At 44.8% G+C, this 19,295-nt stretch overlaps 1 protein-coding gene and 1 long non-coding RNA gene across 2 annotated transcripts in view; one reads left to right on the top strand and one right to left on the bottom strand.

Moving 5' to 3' along the window:
* The window catches only part of TRABD2B (TraB domain containing 2B), a 315,314-nt gene extending 309,042 nt beyond the window's left edge, over window positions 1-6,272 (top strand). The window contains exon 7 of the mRNA XM_064516186.1: window positions 5,878-6,272. Within this exon, the coding sequence (XP_064372256.1) occupies window positions 5,878-5,998 (121 nt within the window). The 3' untranslated portion in view covers window positions 5,999-6,272. The remainder of the gene's footprint in view (window positions 1-5,877) is intronic.
* Window positions 6,273-7,737: 1,465 nt separating this feature from the next.
* Window positions 7,738-15,899, bottom strand: LOC135329053 (uncharacterized). The gene is made up of 3 exons (XR_010390253.1): window positions 15,630-15,899; window positions 10,916-11,178; window positions 7,738-8,732 (listed from the first exon to the last, which is right to left on the bottom strand). It is a non-coding gene; the product is annotated as an uncharacterized LOC135329053 (long non-coding RNA).
* Between the last annotated feature and the right edge of the window lie 3,396 nt (window positions 15,900-19,295).

Here is a 19,295-nt window from a genome sequence, read left to right as displayed (position 1 = left end):
TTTGCTTCTTAATTATGTGCTAAATCATTTGCTCTTTAACACACTATTTTGAGAGGCCTCCACCAGTGAGGCTGTTTTAGAAATAGCCACCACAGGAAATGCAGTGTGAGGTACACACACTTGAGCTAGTTTGAAATGAGCTAACCCTAGCACAGGAAGCAATTGATGCTGCAACACAGAGAAGGACCTCTCAACAAGGTAAAAATAACCTAGCTTATGAAATGCCAACCAGACTGTCAAAGCTGCCTCTCGAGACTCACAGCCAGCCCAGGGAATCCCCCATGAGTCCATGTGGTCCCACTGTGGTCCCAGCCATACCCCCATGCTCCCTGCCCCAGTCAGTCTTGCACTATTGGCTATCCCTAACCAGCCCCAGTCTGCCAAGTCCTTTTGCTCTTAAGGGTCCTGTTCAGCCACAGGTCTGAAAACTATATAAACCTTCAGTCAGCACAGCCAGATATTGGCTCAGAGGTGCCGTTTGCTTAAGCTTCTCCTTCCCTTGACCTCCATCTATACTCCAAGGCTTTAATTACAGCCTTTCGCTCTAGCTTGAGATTCTCCTGTTTATAGATTTGCACTGGAAAGAGGGGAAGCACTGATGAGAAAAGTTCATGAGAGAAGTTTGGGTTTCCTGTAGAATAGTTTAGTATGTGCATTGCCTTCCAGCAGCCTACCTCCTTTTTGGAATCAGTGCTTTCCGGGACACTTTGGTTCCCAGATCGCTTGAGTGCCACCCAGAAGTGCTTCCCAAGCTGAACACTTCTGAAGGAATATTTAGCTAAGCAAATCCTCAGTGTGCTCTTTGACTCCATATTTCGTTCTGCTCAGTGATTTCCAACCTTTGCTGTTTGTGAACAGGTCATAATTTCCCACTCAGGGTGCAGACCCCTGGGTTGAGTTGCCATGTACCTAACTGCTGCAGACTCCTTACAATGAATCAGGGGGTCCCCAAGGGCCTGTGGGCCACAGGCAGATGCCCCTCAGCAAAGGTTTGCAGCACTGTCCTGCATGTGCCCTCGGCTCAGGTTAGGATGGCTGGGGTCTACAGAGAAGCTCAGTGCTGAAGTCTACTGCCATTTTCTTCTTTTTTTTCTTTTGATCTGTTTGGGCTTAGATTCAAATTCAGATCATTCTTGGTTCTCTCTTTCTGAGAAGCATTTAAATGGAGGAAAAAAATTCTCAGAAGAGCTTTTCTCTTGGTGGCAGGAGGTCACTTTTAAGCAGAGACCTCAAGCACAGGGTTTCTGTGTGTCTTCCTCTTTTGCCACAACATCTCATTTTGTGGGATTTTTTTTTAAGCATGTTGTGCTGTAAGCAGCAAAACTAATGAAGTTGCTTTTTAGCATTTGTCTCTTCCCTTCACCTCACTGCAGATTTGCCAATGTCTATTAATGACTGCTCTCCCTGAGCGAGGTACTAATAGAGCTTCCCTGTTACCTATTGCCTGTTGCCCGTTCTCATGAAACACCTAGAAATTATTATCTTTGAGACCTCCAACCCCATGTGGGCACTTTCAAAAACTGCTAGCCAAGGAGCAGTTCCAGTATGCCACAACCACACAACTATCATTGTTTTAGAAATGAGGCTATAATATGGCTTACGGACAAATGATTTAGAGGCAGCACATCTAAAGGAAAGCACATAATTTACTGTGAATTTAATCACTACTAAATCAAGTTAGCCATGTTTCTATTGTGCCTCATTTGTGGAGGGACTAAATATGTCATACCAAGCTGGGGTAAAGTCAGAGTTTAGCTTGAAAGTATGGCAGTCTGTGCCTCTAGCTCCAGACCTCCCCGAGGATCTTCCCAAAGACCTGCCCAGCTAACCCAGACACACAAAGGGGCTCAGTAGCATGTCCAGGGGCTAGATTGGAGTGGGGGACTGTTTAGAAATATATTTAAAGATCAGTGCCCAGCTGGACATAGAGGTGGAGCCAGAGGAACTCCAAAAATCACAGAGGAAGTCCAAAGACAAAAATAAGCAGACACCCGCAAGTCTGCTGCCAGTAATGGAAACAATAGTAATGGAAAAAAGAGTATGTGTTTAGATTACTAAATAGCTGGATGGTGGGAATATGATTACTTAATTTCACTGGGGTCTTAACATGTAAAACACTGAAACATTTTATTGAGGATTATAAATTCTGTATTAGCTTTTTTAACAGACAGTTCATCTCACTACAAATTTGAGCCTTTTAATATCTCCCTGTACATTTACTGAGTGAGTCTCAGGCCCTGCGTTTTGCAAGGGCAGGTAGCTGAAGTAAAGCAGACATGTGCAGTCCTGCCCCACCTGCACAGTGGACCAAAGAGGTGTCTGGCTGTCACGCGTGTTATGCCTACACAGACAGCTGACACCACAAATCATGTTGTGTCAGTGCTTGAAGGCCTCAAGATCACCACAGTGTGAGGGCCAAATGCCAGGACTGCAGGATGGTGGGACAGATATCAAGACCAGAGTCCTGGCATTCCCTGTCATACTTTTGTGGATGTAAGAAAAGAGTCAGGACTCAAATCCCTAGCAGGTGCACCCTCTAATTAACCTGTGCCTACCTAACAGCCCATCCCAGAGGCCAAGTTTAACTAACAAACTATTCTGCCATCTCCACAGGTTTAACACCTGTTAAACTGTACTCTGGGTGCAGTTTTGGTTGGCGTTTAAGCCGATGCACAGTAGAAGGCCTTCTGCTGACTGCAGTGGGCTTTGCAGCAGGTCCTGAACATCAAAAGCACCTGCGTGGCGGGCCCCAACCCTGCAAAGACTCGAACACCTTCCTCCGAAGCATGCCAGAGCTCCATTAGGTTAGGCCGCATCTTTGGATGCAAGCCATCATCCAAAGCGCTTCACTTTATTCCATTTTCACATTTAATATGGATAAGATTAAAACAGCAGAACAAATTATACACAGCCAAACCACTATTGAGCTGATTTTCAGAGGAATGATAACAATAATAGCAGAGAGAGTGAGTTCATGCTAACAGCCCTCATTCACACCTGGAGTTCCCTGGCTTCTTGGAATGAAATGCTGTTCGAACAAAGAGACCAAGATAATGTGAGAAAACATCAACAACAGGCAGATAGAGGCAAAGCAAATGAAAGACAGATGTAGGAAGGAAAGTGGGAGCTTTCTGCTTTGATTTGCACAGGCCTAGTATCTTTATTGTCCTGAGGAATATCTATTTATTGTCCTAACGGTATCAGTTATGGAGAGCTTCAGTCCTCTTGCATGACTTATGATGCACCTTTTCTTTCTTCTTATGAAATCCATTGGTTTTAATTATAACATGATGGATACAGAGCCCAAACTAGCTCTATGTGGCTGAATTATTTGAACAGCATTACAGTAGGGTCCTTTTTCTTTCTATAGATCCTGCAGCTGTTTATTTTGGCAAGGGCAGGTTCATCCCCAGCTTCATCCTGTGTGAAGTCCTTTCCACCCACTCAAGTTAGCCTGAGCATTCACCTCATTTTTAATGGGAGCGTTATCGTCCTCTATTTCACATTGGCAAAAAGGACTCTTAAAAGGGGAAAAGACAGAAACACAAATCTACCAGTCTTTCTTGAACAAACTGTCTTAATTCAGATTGTAGGAAGCAAGCACGTCAAAGAATTTGCCAGGGATTGGTTTTCTCTTAGCAACAGTCCAGACCAAAAATGGACAGAGTCTACGATACCACCTCTCAACCAGAGGCAGCCTCTTGAAGAGACGTTAGTTCAGATAATGTGTGCGCAGCAATCACAATAGTCACAGTTGTATAGACGTCCTATGGAAAATGCTGGTTATATTCTTTGACGATGTATGGGCCAAACGTGGCCCTGAGGGCAGGATACAACCCACACAATGACACTATCCCACCTGCTGCCTTTTCCGCCAAGGGAGATGCAGACAGTACGTGAAGAGCCAAACGTTTTCTTTGCCTTGCTTATGCCCAAGCTTTGAGTCCAGTCTTCCAGTGCTGAGCCCGTGTGGGAGGACAGATTTGGGGTGGAGATATGTTGCTCCTGGTGAGAAGGCACAGCCTGGGGCTGAGATCCGATGAGGCTTGATTCCCCATCACTGTGGATTTGATGGTGACACACCAACCCCTGGGTCCCTTCTTGTGGCTGAGCTGGCCAGCAAAAAGACATATGAAGTGAGATCATGACTCATGTGGGGACAGGAAAAATCTGGGACCTGGCTGGTTTCTTTTCATAATGCTTACCTACCCTTTCCCTGAGGCCTCAACCTTCCAGGGCTGTCACTATCCAAAAACCAATTACTCTAAGGGGGAAAACAAAAAGGCTAAAGCATTGGTGTTAATGGAAGACTGAAATATGAAGGCAAAAATGTATACCAGGTTTGGGGCCTCTGTAGCATGCTGCCAGCAACAGGCTCTGCTTGAAAGGAAAGTACCTATCTCAGCATGCGGTCAAGCACGATAATAAAACCCAAGTCATTCAGAGGAAGGGAAGAGGAGAAAAACACTCACAAATGTGCTGGTTTATGTTTCTCTTGAACTTTCAAAATAATTTTTCTCTCCTGCCCAGAGATTAGTCACAGAGGCAAATGATACTGTATCTGGGAAAAAAGTTGGATGGATGGAAATCATCTTTGGAAAGCAGGGAGCAGGAAGGGAGCAGCCATGTACTTCTCCATGTGCCCTTCTCACCTCCCCCTTGTCTCTGAGCCTAGAGATACAAATGAAAGAGTTGGGAAAATAAGCCTAAAAATCAAGAGCATTTAAGTCTAGCCTAAAGCCAATGGGAGCTTTCCACTGCTGTCTCGTGGGTTCAGGGAGGTGACCTGGCAGCTCTGTGCTCTCCCAAAGCTCCCACTCTGCAAGAAGTTTGATTTCTCCCAGAGGTCCCAGTTAAATGATTTTTCAACATATTTTTTCCAGACTCATAACAAAGGACAAAAAACTAAGGGGCTAATGAAAGTATGCTCATAAATGACACTCTGGGAAAGGCTATAGCTTGCTCCAGCTTTAAAAATAAAATTCTGGTTCTTCCAAGCACGTCTGAAACACTGACTTAATCATCACAACACTCAGAGGTGTCAGGTAAGGAAACAACCTCAGTCCCATCTTAATAAGGTGGGAAAATGAGGTGGACAGCGGATTTTATGACATGCATGAAATCACAGGGGACAGTTACAGGAGCAAGACTGAAAAGGCAGCCCTTCCTCTATGCAACACTGTTCTCAGAAGCATGGCTCATTTATTTCAATTAATAGAGCTTTATAAGGGCTCCCCTGGCTCCTTTTTTGGCACCAATTGCTGCAAAGACAGTGAATTAAAAGCACCAAAGGGCATCATTTTTATTTAGTGCTTAAAGAAGCCATTTCCATAAAGGCAGAGTATGTGAAAATTGCCCCCCAAAACAAATTTAGGAATAACCTAGAGGATTAGAACAAAAAAAGGAATGCCCTAAAAAAATCTTACCTCAGACAAGACTGACCTGACAGCAGCTCTGGATTGGTCTTTCTGGGTAATACCAGCCAAGCGGTTCAACCTGGGTCTGGTTCCTGTCGCATAGTCCACTCAAGCATTGCATGCTCATGGGCATCTCCAAACGCAAGGGATGAAATGCTTTGAAAAGCATGAAGCTCATGCAGGCAGTCCACTGCCTCCTCATTTTCCCTTTTCAAAAACACCCAAGGTGGGATCCCGTTCACCTAACATTTGCTGCCTGAAAGCTGATTGCCAAAGCGTCCTTTCCCTAAATGGTGCCTGCAGACTGATTCGCCCCTTAGCCCAGTATCTCTAGCTTATGTGGCTTGTTGTCATGCATTTGAACAGGTGCTGCTGTGCTTTGTTCCAGCCAGCTTCTGCTCTGTGAATACATTTATGTGTAATATTTGCAAAGACATTTCACTTTTTGCCTCCTATGCAGGATGGCCAACTTCAAAATCATTAAAAAAGAAGAAGAAGAAGAAGAAGAACAGCCATGGCTGACTCATATTCCGTGTTCCTGCAGCTCCACTGTTCAGCGTCACCATGCAAAATATCTCTGATGCGGCTGGGATGTGTTATAGCAGAACTTGCTAGGCAGTGGACCAGGCGCAAAATGAGCTGTAATCCCCACTTAAAACACTTCACTGCAGCATCTGCCCAGAGCTGGACATGGCAAGACTGATGATGTTCTGCAATTACATTCCAGCATCGTCTTCCACGCAAAATATTTTGGTGGAAATTGCATGACTAAGTGATGCTGAGACATCCACTGAATGCCCCTAAACTTGGCTGACATTTTTGTGCCAAAAAAAAAAAAAAAGTAAAATCAAGCGAACTTAGGTGGTCCCTCAGGAGACAGAAAAGTTTAATTTTTTAACTTTGACTTGGAATGACATTGTGTTTCAAATACACTTTTTAGTCAGTTACATGGACCTAAGGGTTCCGAATGGGAATAACAACAATAGAGTTTGGCTTTGTACAAAAGAAATAATCTTACCTGAAACAATTCAATTTTAATTGTTTTTTTCTGTTTTTTTTGTACTGCCAAAGCAATAATATCTCTTCTCTTTTCATTAATAAACAGAAGAAATGCTTAAGTATCAATGAGTGGGGAAAAAAAGCATTTCTATTGCAGATGAAAATATTGCTTACACTGTGGATAGTACTGCTTCACTGTTGTCTTGCACTTCCCCACTCTCCTAGCAGCCTCGTTCATTTGTTTGTTGTGATCCCTGAGGACAGGAATTGGATCTTACTTAGCTTTTGTACAGACCTCTACAACAAGGGTCCTTTAGGTACGTCTTCCTTCTGAGCTAATAAGTCCTGCTATTATGAAAGATTGTTAACGGATGGGCTCTACCAAAATCAATAAAATAAAATGCTTCCATATTTTAGATTGCTTAAGACGTCAACTCATTTCCCTCTGTTAGCAAACATTGTCTTGAATGCAGTTGCTGTGTGGCGCAAAAATGTCATTGCAATGCGATAATTTGATGATGATGATACAGAAGTGCTGGTCTGCACGAAGTAATAATCTTTGGTTAAACCATAATCACAGCATTGGAAACCATTGGTTAATCATGAAAATTTCATATTCAGTGTGGTCTTTGTGCTGTTCCAAGATATTATGAGAAATGGCCATAAGCAGACTGACAGGAACGCATTTATGCTGTTATTCACATCTTGCAGCATACACAACAAATGCCAGAGGTCATCAGCTTGTGGTTTATTTTAGAAAACAGGGATTGTAAGTAGGACCCAGCGTTGAAAGATGAGGAGGGCTGCAGCCATTAGAGTGACACAGCTAATGCTGTACAGCAAGAACCTGGCCCAGTAGTGGCAGCGAAACAGCAGGGCAGACGTATACAGGAGAAGCAGAACTGACTTCACTTAACTGGATAAGCAACAGGTTTTGGCCCAAGATCAAACCCCACTCCTAAATTCCCTTAAGGCATGGTTGTAGAGGTTCTAGGGGTGTGAGCTTGTATTGAAACAGTGTTGTAAGGTCCATAAAATGATTAAATGGGCCAGTTCCTCCCATCCTGAAAGAGGTCAGAATCATGGTCTGGTGTCTCCCTCCTGGCCATGGGGCAGCAGGGAGGCGGCATCCACTCTGCGCCTGGCACTTGGACACTGACATGTCCGTGGGTGAACCGCATGCATAGCCACAGGCTGGAGCAGCATTTCAGCCAGTCGTGCTTCCCAACTGTGCTAGGACACACACACACACACACACACGCACACACACACACCCCACTACCCCCACCTAGGAACACCCTGCTCTGCAATACCAGCAGAGCACTGAAAATGCAGCTCCGCAAATCACTTCTTGCCTGGGTGGTTCTTGAACAGCTGTTTCAGCTATGACCTAACTGCTTTTAAACTTCAAAAGAAACCTATTTCTGAGCTGAAAACATATGGATTGTTTAATAAAAAAGCAAGGGCAAAATATAAGCAGGCCATATAGCAGGTAGTGGACACAGTGGAATTGCAGAATACACATAACATCCTGTCAGCTTCTTCTTCTACTCTGATTTCACTCCTTAGGGGTCCAGTCCTGCAATCTTTTCTCAAGCAATAACCTCATCCATGCCAATAAAGTCTGCTGTTTCATCTGCTTGGTATCCACACTGAAACGTGTTTGCTTTAGGAGGGACTATGTTCTTTGCTGGTGGGCTCAAAGAACAGATGAAAGATAGTGCCCAGCTCTGCAAAGTAACTGCCATGGGGATGAATGAATTTATTAGCAACAGATTCCTTTAAAAAGCTGGGTGTTTTGCAAAGCCAAGGTGGGTCAGACCTCCTCTAGGGAAGGTGAAAGTGAAGTGTGACCATACTCAGCTCAAGCCTGCTGACCCTGATTCCAATAAGGAGAGGCTGAGAGAGTGCCAAACATCATCCAGACTGGGCTTGGAGGGCTGAAAATCTTACAAAACCGAGAGGATGCACATCTTATTCAGAAAATTTTGTAGCAGAAGGTTCCACAGATGGTGTGGGGCACTGCATCCGCACCTGAAATTCTGACCAGAGAGGATGGAAAAATTTTGCCGCAAAACCTCATTATTGTCTTATTGACATATGCAAGGAAGAGGGAAGGGATTTTTATGGAAAAAAAACAGTTTCCTGGCTGGGTCTACATCATCAGTTTGCTGGACCCCAAACTTTTGTGTTTCACTTACATGGGAATATGGCCCTTTCCATGAATGAAGATTGAAAGCTTCGTTTGCAAACAGCTCTCTGTCTCTCGCTCTGAATTGAATGGCTCATCTTGACTTGTCTCATTGATGCTGGCAGCTAGAATATGGCAATGGAAGAGAGGTAAGAAAAAAAAGGAGGTGGTGTTTTTAAAAACAAATGAAAAGTCTCTCAGCTGCCAAAACCACAGTCAGTGGAGGGATGTGGTGGTGGTTCCAGACTATGGAAATGAAAAGCAATGATTGTTTAACTATATTCAGGGAAGGAAAACACACCCCAGCAACATCATTACCCAATTAGTCCTGGCGACACTGCCATGGAAAAGGAGCGCTTTCTTGAGTGTGTGAAATGGGATGAGCTCCTGAGGTGACGGACCGCAAACTCCACAGAGTGTGGTGGACCCCTGGTCCTGGTGAGTCCCTCCTGCTGAGCCTGGAAATATCTCAAGCACATGAGAATGGGTGTCCTGGGATCTGCTGATTCACTCCTACCTTGTGGGCCAGCTCCCTATGAGCAATAGGTGGCCCCTTCTTTTACCTCAAAGACACCAGAGCACATAAAGCAGAAAGTGGGATCCACTGAGCAGAAATGGTTACAGTTTAAATTGAGAACCAGTGGTGCCAGTGTATATTGAATACTTAATGTGAAATATCTTTATGTTAGGAAATGTGTTAGCAACTAAGAGAGCTTGAAAGCAGATTAGGACATGAGTCTTCTTAGCCTCTGTTGAAATACTCATGCTGCCACCAGTCAGCTCTTAGACTTTTAAGGGAAGACTCATAAGCTAGGCATCAAGTGCTCTATTACAAGATGAGCAAGTGAAGAAAGCCTCACACAACAAACACAGCCATCAGGAATAGTGCAATTTCAAAAATGCACTGGGAAATATTTCAACATCCCTAAGAGCATTTGCTTAGAAGTTTTACATTGGATCCATAATTGCTGTCAGGTATTGCCATCCAAAAAGAAGTTTAATTGGTCCTTGGTTAAATCACCCTGCTTCTAGATTAAGGACTATACCGTGCAGCTCTGCGCTGTAGGCGAAGTACCCTCACATAAATGCATTTTGGCATCAGAGATAGGGTTGGCTTGGAGAGGCATTCATGCTAGGTCTAGAGCTGATGGCTATGTGAAGGGCCATCCCAGTCCTGGAGCCCTTTGCAAAAATAATAGGAAATTGATTCTCCACCCCAAAACTGCAGGTCTAATCTTCAGGTCTAATTCACATACAAGGGTAGTCGAACTGCTACTCTTTAGACACGTTGCTGAAAGGCAGATCAAGAACTGTTCCTGCACAGGGCCGTGGCACAAGAGCAAGAGAGATGTTGTACCAGAGGCCGCTAGGTAATTTGGATCGTTGGCTGTGGGAGAAAGTGAGCGGTGGGTGCCAAGGAGGCCAGCAAAGCCCATGAATCACCAACCCAGTTAATAAGCTTGGATCTCCAGTGCTCTGCCCTGCGTGTAGTTTTTAACATGTGCAGCTCATATTTTTCACTTGCACTATAATAGTGCAGACTACAGCAGGAGTTGGACAGCAGATACCAGCTTTTCCCTTCCCACTTGCTTGTGTCTTCAGCTGGGGTTGGAGCAGGTTAGACCCAGACGTGATTTGCACAATGGCTTGTGGCAAGGTGTTTACCCTTTTGGCTATCAGTGATTGGCATGATACTAATTTTCCCTATAAATGGTGTGCTTTGTGTGAGGACGGAACTTAGGTGATGAAGTGAAATTGCTTTAGCTTACAGCAAAAGCAACAAATGAGTGCTTCAAAACTATTCTGGATAAATACTGCACTGATGTACAGCCAGACTTTATTTATCTCATGTGCAATTAGATTTGTTTTCGACCTTTTGACTAGAGAAATTCAGTTCAGAGCAGTAAGAATGAAACACACACAAGCAGCAGGAAGCCAGAGTCAGAAATGCTCCCTTCATCCAGGGAAGAAAGGGCTCTTAGATTGTGAAAGGGAGCCTCCTGTTGTCTTCCAACTGGCATTTTCTGGACAGCTGAAAGCTAAAATAACCCTTCTTTTATGCTCCTGATACTGTGATCTAATGGCTAAATGGATTTTTAGTACAAAGCATAATTTCCTCCTTCGGTTTCACTCATCACTTAATGGAAATGCCCCCTAATGTATTGATCGCCATAACATTTTACTTACATCCCCAACAGTAACCGCTCAGCGGAAGTGAAGAACAGATTGTCTTACAGCACGACAGTTACCTAATAATAATAATAATAGCTCCATTGTGGCCGGTTGCCTGAAGCTACTGCATACTTACAATGTGCAGACAAAAGGCCATCAGTAGGAAGGTGCAATTAATTTTTGTGCGACACTTGGTTCATGTGTCCTCTTGTAAGGCACAGTTCATCAGCTCCCCAGAGATTAGCTAAAGAAGAGCGAGTCTCATGGCAGTTTTCAGCGGAGTTGCCGCAGATGATCTGAGGCTGAAGTCACACTGTAACCTTCGAGAGACTTCACTCTTGCTTTGCACAAGGCACTTGCGTTGCCCAGGACCTGGTAGATGGCTCTAGCAGGCCAGCTCTGCAAAGGATAACACATTTAGCTTTAGACATGGAGAATATGGTTGCACCGAGGCTGCAGCACAGGTAAAGATAAGCAGATGCCTTCACTGGTCCTGAGACCTGCCCTGGGGTGATGCCCTCCAGAGGTTTTGGAGCAGGAGCAGTGAGGGGATGAATGTAAATGGCAGGGAGAGAGCAGGGCATTTGGGGGGCTCTAGGGCACTCCATGAGAGCAAATTCTGAGGTACCCCTAAACCTTAACTCTCATGCACAAAGAGGTACTACAGCGACAGCTGTCAGCACAGCTCCAAACAGGTGGCAAGGTCCGGAGCAGGGCAGTTTTGGGGACCAGCCAGGGGCTTTCAAGGACACAAAACCACAATGTCAGCTACTTCCACATATGCATTGTCCATGCTGTGCAATTGTTTGGGGCTGTCTTCTTAATTTCCCTCAGCTCTGCAGCAGAAGCGCCGTTCCTCTGAAGCGGCAAATGACCATCAGAAATGCAACACTGCCAAAACGGACTGGAGAACTGCATTCTCCTCAGGAAATTCAAGTAACACATCTGCAAAGGGAAGCTGCGAGATTTTGTGTTTCACTATGGAAAGAAAATGCATTTTTAAATCTAAAATCACAAACTTCATGGAAAGAAAAGTCCTAGAACTTAAGGAGTTTATATCTTTCCTTAATATTACCTATAAAGAAATATTCCTGCTTCTTCACTCTACTAGTCATAGGTTTCACACCAACTTCAGCATTCGGCTTCTGGCTTTTTAAGGCACCTTGATGGCTCAGCTGAAGTTAAGTTTATAGACACAAACATCCCTGACCTAGGCTTATCTCTTCTGATGGATGCAGGTCCCTAACTCCCAGTAAAATGCAAGGGAGTAGAGGCACTGAGGTAGTCTAGGAGGATCTAAACCTAAGGAGGGGGTCAAGCCATCTTTACCTCAACCTGAATGTTTTCAGCCACTGTCCGGAAGCACCTACTTGTCTCTATTAATTACATGAGGACACTGATGGATATGCTTCAGTTAGATTCCTAAAATTAGGCTGTGTGAAGGTCTTGGAGTTCAGCACACCAAAGCCCATCACAGGGTTGCAGGACCCCCTGAAGCTTAGTCCAGCTCTGCTGTTGCAGCGAAGAGTCCTGAAGCTCTTAAGCACATTATGTCACTGGCCCAAGACAACAAATACACCACAACAGGTCTGCTTGTCTGCCCAAAGATGGGGGGGTGCATTGGCTTCTTGCTACATCCAGTACTGAAACGAACAGCCATAAATTAAGATTGTCCTTTTTTTCTTAGTTACTGGGAAAGAAAGAAAACAATTCATTTGGGGAGGGGGAGAGTATCTCTTGAGCCTAATTACTGAAAATCAAACAGCATTTGAAAAGCAAGACAATAAAGCTAGTCTGAACTCACAGAACATTAGCGTTGCTCTGGCAGGAGAACAAGTGATTTTCTGATAGATACAATAACAATGCTGCAATCACATAAAACAATATATAAAGTGAAAATGCAATACCACCCCGGTATTTGTACACTCCCTGTTACACTGTCATCCTCTTATTGTTAGCCCTTGTAGTATTGTGGTATCTTAGGTTTTTAAACACTCCATTAGCATGATTGCCACCCAACTTTTTGTCCTGAAGAAGAATATTTTTTTCCACAAGAGACCCTAGTGAAGCCAGTTTTTAATGATGGGGAATTCCAGCCTCAGGGATATCTCTACACTCTGATAGTTTAAATGGGAAAGTCACAGAGAAGCACCTGATTGAAGATATCAGCAAAATAATAAAACCTGATGTGCTGTGGGAAGTATACAAAAATGAACCCTTCCTAGTTGGGAAAAGTCCTTGGAAAACTGTGCAAGGATGATGAAGGCATAACTGATCCATCTGTGCATTAATCCCACCTACAAAGCAGGGCACTGCATGTACGTGGAGATGCTATAAGAAGTGAATCTCCTCTGGATCATAAAACCCATTTTATTTCCTGATAAAAAATGAGTTGACTTGCTCTGATTGATATCTTATGGAGCACGGGAAAAATGATACAATTTCTTTCCTTTTCAGCTCAGATCTTACTAGGAAAACCTAGCAGAGGGCAGAACCCAGCAGCCTCCAGACTCCTGGCCCGCTTTCCTTAACATTTCTGCTTGTAAAACTTCTACTGCCATAGTGCCATCTACAGATGGTTATAGAAATTAAAGCTTTTTGTTGTCAAAAAGGACAGCTTTTAGTGTTGTTTGAGGGTTTATGTGGCTATATTCCAGCAATACTTATTGTTTATCAGTACAGAAGTCCTGAATTTAACATTGTGCTCCAGTGGTTTGACATAAAGCCCTATTGAAGCCAATGCAAAGACACCTGTTTAAGTCTATGCTTTCAGGATTAGCTTTGCCCTGCTTCCACGGGATGTGGATCTCATCATTATTAGCTCAGAATTAACATAAAAGTACCACATAAACATTGACATAACATTAACATAGAGCACCCACAGCAGCAAAGGACTTGGGGCACGTGTACGTGACTCTGATGACAGCAACACCTCAACCAGGCACAAAGAACACCATAACATTACTGGAATTGCGATCTTTTCCCTAAACCCCAGTACAGACAGAGAGAGACTTGCTGCATGTTTTGAGATTTTAGCATTGTCGTGTTCCTGTGACAACCATGAGAACAGCAAGCATTAAAATGGTCTGACAGTTTGAAGGGCTATAAAGGGATTACACAAAGGTGCCAGACATTAAAAATTTAATCACATTGGAAGGGAAATAAAATGTTGACATTTAAAGCACTGGCCCGGTAAAGAAGATATTATAGGTGTAATTCCAGATTTCCAGCTGTATCGCAGGCAGTGTAGGACATGGTGCACTTGTGCCTCAGTTTCCCTGTTTGCTATGCAAGCAGGTGACTCCTCCACTATTTCTTTATCTCTTTTTTTTTGCCTTCAGATCTCTGTGTGGTTGATCAGGACCTCATCCATGGCTTGCACTGTCATGTATGTAATGAATAATATTAATAAAAAAATTACTGCAACTGTCTCTCCACATAAGGAAGATTTACAGAAGATGTTTTCTTACACTCCCAGGAGAAGAGATTTACACACAAAATTGTGCTACTAAGTCAAACAGCAAATTATGGAAACATTGCAAGGTTAAGGAGAGAGAAGCTACAGGAGATAAAATTCATTATCATTTTGTTAGGACAGAAACACGTTAATCATAAGGCCAGTGGTCTCAGATGACCAAACAACTACCATCCACTGCAGATGTGTGTCTCAAGGAGTAAGGTAGATTAAAAGGAAGGCAATAAAATAAAGAGCTCACTCAATGGCTGCACAAGAACAAAATACACATCTTTCATACATCCTTAAAAGAACAGATGGTTGCCCATGGCCATAAATTCCCCAGTGAAAATGTTTTGAATTGAAAATAACTCTCAGTCATTTGGAAAGAAAAGACAACAGCAACAACAACAAAATCCCATTGATAATCTGGTTTTGTTAGGGAAGGTGGAAAGCTTCATTTTTCTAGAGCACTAAATACCTTGGTATATCTCTGCAGGTCAGAGTGTACAGGAAAGAGGTAAAAACATCCGGAGATATGATTTTTGAGCCTGGTTTTGACTGTGAGCCCAGGGCTAACACAAGTGGACCCAGATGTAGATGGTCATCTAGAGCATTTCAACTGGGCAGTCAAAGGTGGGGGAACGTGATACTGGCAAATCACCCTTGTAAGAGCTCTTGGCTAGTAGCACTGGTGTTTCATAGTCCAGCAGCAGAAAGAAAAGAGAGCGCTAAAAAGAAAAGTATTACAAATTTTGTTTTTCAACGTTTTTGTCATTTTAACTACTTCTTGCAAGTCATGAATACTCCTTTTCTAAATGCCTCTCATTGCAATTTAGTGGCACAAACCATCAAGCAGTTAAAAAGAACATACAGAGGATTTCAAATTGCCATTTCCTAAGGACTATGTGGGTTAAAGTGTGGTTAAAAATCACTGTCTAAACAGAGGGTCTGTCTCTGAGACAAAAATGTGAGTCACTAACATTCATGTGTGCATATATTGACTTTGATCCAAAACCCCCATAGCAAATAATACAAAAATAAGAAACCAACCAAATGCTACTTCCCTGCTTGCAGATGGGTGATTCACAGAGCATGGTTTTCAAATGTCAACAAACCTTTGGGGCAGATCCTACCGCTGAATCTGCCCCAAACCCAATCAAAGGTGGAGCTGAGGATCTGGCCCTCAAGGAGAGTCCACAGGATGAACCGGAGATGCATCGGAGCAATTGATGGAGCATGGAGAGAGTCTCCTGCCCCGGACTTTGGAAGTCTCATGGTTGAATCCTGCATACTCGCCAGTCCTACATGAGTAGGGCTATGGCACAGCCATGTGAAGACACCAAGAAATGATGCTTGCCCATGCAAGTACCCACCTGCCCTCCCCCTCACCTACCTCCTCTGGAGTGTAGAGGGGCTCAGGGCTGAGGATGAGAGACATGGAGGAAGGATGTGAAGTACAGCAGCTAGGGCCACAGACCCAGAGAGGGACTGTCACCGTCCTCTCTGGCAGCATGGGGCTGCCAGTGAGACACGTCCCACTGCACCCCGGTTGGCCAGATGGGCTGCAAGGCCACATGCCCACAGCACGGCTCTGATTTTGCCTTCTGCAGCAAGCCAAGAGCCTGGTTCAAAGTCAGCTGAAATCACCAGAAAGGCTTCCCAAGGCACTGACTCACTTCCTTCCCAGGCTCCCCCCCAGAAAAAAAAAAACCCTCGGCATCAGAGAAGAGCTCAGATCCACAAAGTGAAGTGCTCAGGTAGGGCATAAATTCCACCCACGTAGTCTCTCCAGCACAATGAAATAATGCGGGCCACGAATCTGACGTTCTGCCTCTCATGCCTGAGAAGTGAGAAGATAGCTGTGTTTTAACATTAGCTCCTAAGCATAATTTCCTGTAATTGTAAAGCGCTTTAGAGGTACTTGTGAACTTGGGTGGATAGCCCCGAACCAAGTTGATGAATAACCCAGGACTGACTCATCTTCTAAACAGACAGAGCGCTGAAGGAGGGAACGTGCAGAAAGGTTTTGCCTTCCATTAGCAACACTATCCAAACAACTGACCCTCTCCCTGGGAGATTAGTTCACAGCAGGTGAACTATAATCTGCTCTGGTCGGCAGGCAAGAAAAGCATTCATTCTAGCTGCATTACAGCCAGATCTTTTCTTCTTCTTCTTTTTTATACATTGTGAGCTCCCAACAAAGGGCCCCAGCTACCAGATCAAACAAACATTTTGCCACTTATTTGCAGAAATGGTTCTGGTCCTGTGCTGGGACAGTTACCAGTTAAAGAGAGGGACTGGATGCTGAATATTTTTTCTGGCATCACCACTAGCACTTTCTCTGCCATAAAATGGTCATTTCGTAGCATTCAGAGCAACAGACAAGCTTTTTGTAAGTGTTAATTTTGAGCTGGGAACTTGTTGTCAATTCATGATGCTAGAGACAGTCTCCTGAAAATTATTTTAATGTTACATGGTATTACCATGCATCTGATGCACTCAGTTGCCAATAGAAGAACATTTTTTACAAAACAATCACTCCATCCCTGACTTTCTGGTCCAAAGCCACATGGGAAACTTATGAAATAGCTTTGAAAGATAAACTTAAATTTCCAAATCTGCTGGCTGCTGGAACTGACAGAGTCACTAGATTTTATGGCACATTTATTTCCCTAAAACCAGCAGCAGTAAACCTTTCATCATCTCACAGCCAGTAATCATCCATATCTTTTTTCTCCTCTTGTTCTCTCTCTTTGTGACAGGAGTCAACAATCTTACTAATTTTCTTCTCTCCTTGCTAACATCCTTTTTTTTTCTCCACAGGTACCAATTGGCCTTTTCTTTCCATGAATCGAAATAATTAACAAAATCTAGTTAGACACAGAGTGATTGTTGACAGCTAAGATTTAGTTTGAAGTTGGCGGTTTGTATTTTGGGGGTAAAGAAGGTCTTGTGTGCTTGAAAGCTTAGCTGTTTCTTTTTTTCCCCTCCCACCTATACCTGCTGGTCTGATAAATGGTATCACCTCTGCCTACACATACTGCTTTGCTCAACAAATCGCAGCAGGGCATGTTTACCAGGGATGGTCCGAATGGTTTGCCCCAAGAGCTTTGCACGGCTTTTGATCCAGCGTGGGTCCCGTGCTTATCAGCCTGGACTTGAGTAGGGCTTGAAGAGACATCTCGTGGCCAAATCACATACTGCAAAGAAGCACTGCACAGTTACGCCATGTGCTCAGCATTCCAGGCCTGCAGAGGACGGAGGACTGCCTGAGCATAAAGAGTAGGCACACTGGGCCAAATCGAGCAGAGGAGGCCAAAACGCAAAGTGCGCACCTAATTCAGCCTGCAGCCGTTCTCTCCTGGCACCTTCAGACTGCGGAGCAATTGGAAATACAGACATGAGCTATTATGTCCCTTTTGCATTTAGTTTGGATTTCTAAATACATAGAAGAGAAACAGCTTGGAGGAGGGGAGGCAGAGGTCTACAAAATCCTGAGTTGTTATGAGAAACCTGACAGGGAGCAGCTGTTTGCTCTCTTCCAGTGCAAGAGTTACAGCTACCAAATGAAGCTGCTAGGAGTCAGGTTCGCAGAGAAAGCAGAGGTGGCTCTTCCTGAGCAGAAAGGACCTGTGGAGTCCCTTGGCAGAGGCTGTTGGGGTGCAGAAAGTCTCCCTGGGTCCAAGGAAATACTGTACAAGTACCTGCAAAACAGCTCCACTGGGGACTACTCAGCAGACCCACCGCAGCAGTGTCAGGAAATCCCCTGTGCTGCAGACAGTCATTCTGGGAAAGTGCTCGGGGAAATACGGCGTGCTGGCCTTGCTGTTGCTTTCTCCAAGGCATCCGCCTGTGGCTGCTGCAGGAGATCTGCACACAGGACTGCTGGACCTGGGTCTGACCCAGCACAGCTGTTGGCCTGCTCACATGTCAAACTGCAAGGAAAGCAGGAATGTCCTGAGAGCTTGAAGCAAATCCCAGTACGATCCTAACTTTTTGAGATCTGACAGGGAAGGCGAAGAGTGAGGGCACAAACACAGTAAAGAGTCAGAGCTCTTGGTTAATGTGCCTGAATTCAGACTCAGCACCAGGATTTTTAAGGGAATTGAGAGAAGAGTCCCTTGAAAGAGGTAAACTGCCTGGACCAGCTGGGAAGATGCATTAAATCACTGGCAGTGAGTGGTGAGGCTCGGGTTAGTCTGTGGCTTGTGACAGCTGTTAATGAAAACCCCATTACCCATTGCTTCACACGAGAGTGCCACTGACCACCGGGGCCAGGCCAGGCTGTGTCCTGTGCCTGGGGCCCTTGGAGGCTCTCGCCAGCGTAGGACCAAGATCCTGCTGCACCTGGGAAGGGTCAACCTGGGAAGGGGCCAGCTCCACCTCTTCCACTGCCAGTGTTACTGGTTTCCACTCTACAAGTAACTCCTTGCTGGCCTTCCCCCACACAGCTCCCAGCAATCGTGAAGAGGGCACGAAACACTGCTGACGCCCAGGTGCTGGCAGTGGGACTCGTGGTCCCACAGGGGCCACCTCTGCCACAGCTGCTGGCTCCCCATGGTCCCCGTGGCAGGGACAGCCAGTCAGCCTGGCCCACACACATCCCTTGAGCAGGGTCTGGCACTTGGTGTCACAGAGAGGGACAAAGACTGCGGCATTGCAAGGGGAACCATCCTGATCTGGGCTTTCTACAGCGCCTGTCCCCCACTGTGGTCCTGTGTGATCCTGTCTCTCCACACGCTTCTCCCTGACATGCATCCCTGGCTTCTCTGCAACAGCAAGGAAATGGAAAGGTGGCACCAGAGCCCTTCAGCAGCACCAACTTTGACCGACCTTAGCCACTCCTGAAACTGTACATTTAGGCCAGGGCCCAAACTCACTAAGTCCAGGCTGCACAAGCAGCTCCTCACTGAACCACCAGCCATAAGCAGAGGGGGTACATCTTGTGATAAGTTGGCATAAATCATTGTATTGGCCTCCTGCAAGACCCAGAGAGACCAGGCACAGACATGTCGGGAAACCTGTCCCTTAACAACAACAAAATGAAGACTGCTGATCA

This window comes from Dromaius novaehollandiae, chromosome 8 (genome assembly GCF_036370855.1).
Source record: "Dromaius novaehollandiae isolate bDroNov1 chromosome 8, bDroNov1.hap1, whole genome shotgun sequence".
NCBI lineage: Eukaryota > Metazoa > Chordata > Aves > Casuariiformes > Dromaiidae > Dromaius > Dromaius novaehollandiae.
Note: the sequence above shows the minus strand (reverse complement) of the source record. Positions and strands in the feature narration are given on the sequence as shown.